Raw genomic sequence first — 5,000 nt, 5'->3', positions numbered from 1 at the left:
TGCGTCTTCTTTTTTACGACTTTTCCAGTCATTCCTGATCCACCCGATGAAGACGAACTTGGCTCAACTACACAAATATAAATTCATTATAAAAACGCTCATGGTGTTTGAAGGGTTTTTCAGTCAGATTTTCACTCAATTTCTAGCCAATTAAATATTTTTGGCATCACTTCATCAATGTATGTTCATTATAAAAGAGCTTCTGGCGTTTGGGACCGGATGAATGTTCAGGACACGTCCAGCAGCTCTTCCTCACGCACGCTGGTTTGTGTAGAAGCTTGATCTGATGTGAAAGCTCGTGGAGGAGAAGGAGCTTCACCTCTGATCCACAGCATCATCTGCAGGAGGAACGCTCCAGGCTCTTCTGCTGTCTGGGGCTCTGACTCCGGCCGTCTTAAGATCAGGAACGTCTTCAAGATCACGACCCCACAGAGCAGCGGTCTGATCTCACACACCAATCACAGAGCTCCAGATCCACTCCAGACCACCTCAAACCTTTCATTTTTATATTCTCTGCTTATTTTATTGGTTATTGTTATTGCTTATTTGAATAATTTAGTTTTTAATCTTTTTGTAGTTGTGGCCAGACAGTTTTTCAGATTTCGATCCGAGTTTCTTTAGAAAATCTAAGTTTACGATTGCAAATATTTGGCAAATAATTACAATAATCTAGTGGGAGTTTTGTCTGATCTGATTTGGTCTGTCTGGAATGACACGAAGAACAAAAGCAAAAGCTAGAGTACTGTTAAAAGGCACTTAAAATGAGAATAAAAAATAAATGTCATAAATAGATCAGTTAACTTCTTTTGACTAAATTAAATCAATTTTTGGTGGGAGCATGTTTTTTGTTTAATGCCTCATTTGCCCTCAGTGCACTGGTTTATTTTTAGTTAATTATGATATTTATTCTATTTATTATTTAATACAGACAAAACAAGCATTAAAGTCAGTCGAAAGTACTCAAAATCAAGAAGAAGCAGCATTCTCAGGGTCTTGAAAAACCAGAATATTGATGATCGTTTAAAAAGTGTGGGTTTTAGACACGGAAAAAACATGCAAAAAAGTCTATTTATAATGAATATACATCTATTACAAAATGTATGTCGTTATTCAGTAAATCAAGAAGAAAAATAAAAAAATAAGCATATGAATTAAATTAATAAAAAGGAAACTCAGTCTAGTTATACCAAACTCTATATTTGTATCAGACTAAACCTGTGAGTAAAAAAATACTTTTCATTTAAAAAAAATCACTAATGACTGAAAAAAATCAGGTTGACTTTTTTTATATATTTTGTAGCCAATATGTTTGAACGGTAGCACACCATGATTTACAGGAAACATTCAAGTTGTTTTCAACACAAACTCTTGACTAGTTCTCACGGTTTCTGAAAGCTGACTCTCAAACAGCAGAAACACCAAATCTGCAAAACCATACACTAATCCTCAGCCTTATAAAACACCACACACGGTTCTCTCTATAACTCACACAACTCTAACAGAAATTAATATTACGGCAGAGGTGTTTCTGATACTTTGAACACGGTGCTTCATTTTACGTTTTGCGTGTGCAGTTCTTGGATTTGTGTGTAGTTTTGAAAAAAAGAGGAAAAGTTTTAAAAATGTTTGTAAGAAGCCGATAAAAACATCAAGCACAAATATAGATATATTAGAATGATTTCTGAAGGATCATGTGACTCTGAAGACTGGAGTAAACATTGACATAGAAAATTAGACATTAGACAATACAAGACATTAGAATATTACTGTATTTTTGATCAAATCAATGCAGCTTCTGTGAGCAGAAGAGACTCACGTGTCCAAAGATCTCCGGCAGCCCCAGAACCTGCCCGATGAAAACACCCAGACAGATGAAGATGGCGTGAAACTGACCGATGGAGCCGCGCACCTGCCGAGGAGAGATCTCCCCCAGATACATGGGCAGCACGCTCAGAGACACACCTGACGGGGCAGAAGAGAGACGTCTGTGAGTTCATTATCTCACGCTACATGCACTGCGATTGGCTGATTATCTTTTACAGCCAATCAGCACTGACCTGAATCCATGCCGATGATAAACCGACCAATGATGAGCATCTCAAAGGATCCGGCCTTCTCCCCCAGAGCCAATAGGAGCGCAGCGATCAGAGCCAGAGCGTTATTGGCCAGAAGGGTTCCTTTCCTACACACATTATTATTATTATTATTAATCGCTTGTTTCCTTAAAAATTATCATAATTAATAACAGTGACAATCAATATGATCTGAATATAAATAAATAATTATAGTAGTAGACTAGAACCACAGTCAGAGCCCTGAACAACAACAAAAAATCTGTAACCCTGAGGAACTGGATGTGCTAAGACACAGCCACACACCTGAAGACCACTGAGACAGGATGAGAACACCTAGCAACCACACTCTACACCCTAGCAACCACACCCCACAACCTAGCAACCCCACACCGCACCCTAGAAACCACACAACACTCCCTAGTGACCAGACCCTAGCATTTATACACTGAAACCTTGCAACCACACACCACAACCTAGCAACCACACACCACTCCCTAGCGACCACACACCACAACCAAGCAACTATTCAATAAACCCTAGCAACCACACACTACACCATAGCAATTATACACTACAACCTTGCAACCACATCCCACACCCTAGCAACCCCACAATAAACCCTAGCAAGTGCTCACACACACACACACACACACACACAGAGCAGTCAGTGGTTTTGTGCTGCTGTTGTTGTGGATTATTCCGCCGCGCCGCACAGACGCTGATGATCCTTGACAGCGACTGACCACTCATCTGCTCGCAGCCGCCGTCTCTATAACAACCGTGCTCCGCCGCCACCTGCGCAGAACTAATAACGATCACCATAACCGTGAGCAATAATTAAAATAAACACGTCAGAATGAAACATAAAAGATCTTACTAGTGTGTGTGTGTGTTTATAGAGTGTTTGAGAGCAAGAGTAAGTGTGTGTTTATGAGTGTGTTTATGAGTGTGTTTATGAGCGAGCGTGAACACGAGTGTCTAGATGAGTGTGTGTGTGTTTATATGAATGTAAGCATATATGAGTGAGTGAGAGTGTGTGTGTTAACGTGTGGGTGTGTGTGAATGTGTGCTTATATAATTCAGTGTTTGTGTGTTTATGTGAGTGAGTGTTTATACGAGTGTGTGAGAGTGTGTGTGTATAAATGAGAGTGTGTGTGTGTGCATGTGTTTATATAAGTGTGTGCGAGCATAAGTGTGTGTGTGTGTGTGTATGAGTGAGTGTGAGTGTGAGGGAGAATGAGAGTGTGTGTTTATGTGTGGGTGTGTGTGAGCGTGAGTGTCTTTTTATATAAGTGAGCGAGTGTGTGTGTGTGTGTGTTTATGTCAGTGTTTGTGATAGCAAGTATGTTTTTTATGAGAGTGAGAGTGTGTGTTTAGATGAGTGAGTAAGCACAAGTGTGTGTTTATGAGTGTGTGTGTGTGTGTGTGTGTGTTCAGTTGTTCTGTGGATTCTCTCTGTAAATCTGCTCTGTCTTTGAGCCTCTGTTGTGTCCGTCACCTGTCTGCAGATTGGTTCATCTGTATGTTAGGGATCTGCTGTTAACTCTAAGAGATCCAGAGTTTCTCACAGCTCTGGATTTAAACACGGACTACAGACATTCCACAGGGATTTCAGTCCATGGCAAGTAAATCACATGCTGCTATTCTGGACACATGCTGTTCCACTCCAGTCCAAAGCTGATGTCATGTGTGTGTGTGTGTGTGTGTGAGTGAGAGAGAGAGAGAGAGAGAGAGAGAGAGATAGAGAAAGAGAAGTGTGTGTGTGTGTACATCTTAGAGTGTGTGTGTGTGTGTGTGTGTGCGTGTACGTGCATTAGAGAGAGTGAGAGTGTGTGTGTGATTTTTCAGTCTGTTTACTAGGATATTGCTATGCTGTTGCTAAGGTACTGTAGACGGTTGCTAGGTTGTTACCATTCTGTTTGTACCTGTTGTCTTTGTCCAACAGGTGAAAACGTTGTGTTTAATCACTGGAGTAGCAGCAAACGCTCCACGATCTGAGAAAACACGCTCACGTTTGTCTATAAATCAAATGAAACCAATCTCTGTGTCCGATGAGTTCAGGTGGAGACTGACGGGTCAGAGCACTCGATACACATCGACCAGATCCACCGCAGGCAAACAAATACACACACATACATGCAACATACATGTAAAGCCTCACGTGTCGCCTCTTTCGGATATACAGCGGTGCACAGTGAGGGATTAAGGTTAGAGGTTAGAGGTTACAGGGTCAGATTTTGCTATAGAGAATCTATGATGAGAGGTGATCTTCTGAAACCCAGACTGACCTTCACTCCAGAGAGATTCATGAGTCATAAGGAGCTTCATGCTAATAATTATTCACTTTCACAAACACACACGCTCTGCGGTTAAAGGTTCAGACCAAAATCAATTAATAAAGGCCCCTTCTGAACATCTACTGCTACGGACAGAAAAAAAGACGGAGGGACAGACAGGTATAACGCTGTGGATGTGGAGTGTGTGCGCTGATCATCAGAAGCTGCAGCTGATCTTCTGTCTAGATGCAGATAAAGATTCTCCCCTGGGAAATAATGTGTGTTGAAACGGCTCCATCCAGGAACAGCTTCCTGTTAAATGCCCTTCAGAGCCTGTTTATATGTGTGTGTGTGTGTGTGTGTGTGTGTGTGTGTGTCTGTCGGCTTCTAATGCAGCGTGACCAGCGTTCTGATGAGTCCAGCACAACATACGTGTCACAAACACACAGCGGTCATCGTAAACACCACGAAACATCAACACCGTCTCAACACACATACAGTCCGGCCACAATCACAGATGTCCCAGTGTCAACAAGAACCAGACCAGACGAGACCGGACTCCAATCTAGTGACGCATGAGATTCTGGTCCAGTTAAGATGACTTATAAGTGCACCTAAGGTGGCAGGAAATGACTAACCGTAACCTGCC

General features: G+C 41.6%; 1 protein-coding gene across 2 annotated transcripts in view; it reads right to left on the bottom strand.

Annotated features, from left to right (window-relative positions):
• Positions 1 to 5,000, bottom strand: part of slc2a9l2 (solute carrier family 2 member 9, like 2) — a 29,502-nt gene that overhangs the window by 18,275 nt on the left and 6,227 nt on the right. For both annotated transcript variants that reach the window (XM_043231313.1, XM_043231312.1), the window contains exons 5-6: positions 2,058 to 2,182; positions 1,817 to 1,962 (exon numbers count right to left, since the gene is read on the bottom strand). In XM_043231313.1, coding sequence (XP_043087248.1) covers positions 1,817 to 1,962; positions 2,058 to 2,182 — 271 coding nt within the window. The remainder of the gene's footprint in view (positions 1 to 1,816; positions 1,963 to 2,057; positions 2,183 to 5,000) is intronic.

The sequence above is a fragment of the Puntigrus tetrazona genome, unplaced genomic scaffold, assembly GCF_018831695.1.
Source record: "Puntigrus tetrazona isolate hp1 unplaced genomic scaffold, ASM1883169v1 S000000302, whole genome shotgun sequence".
NCBI classification, from domain to species: Eukaryota; Metazoa; Chordata; class Actinopteri; order Cypriniformes; family Cyprinidae; genus Puntigrus; species Puntigrus tetrazona.
The sequence above is the reverse complement of the archived record's forward strand: the minus strand, read 5'-3'. Positions and strand labels throughout refer to the sequence as shown.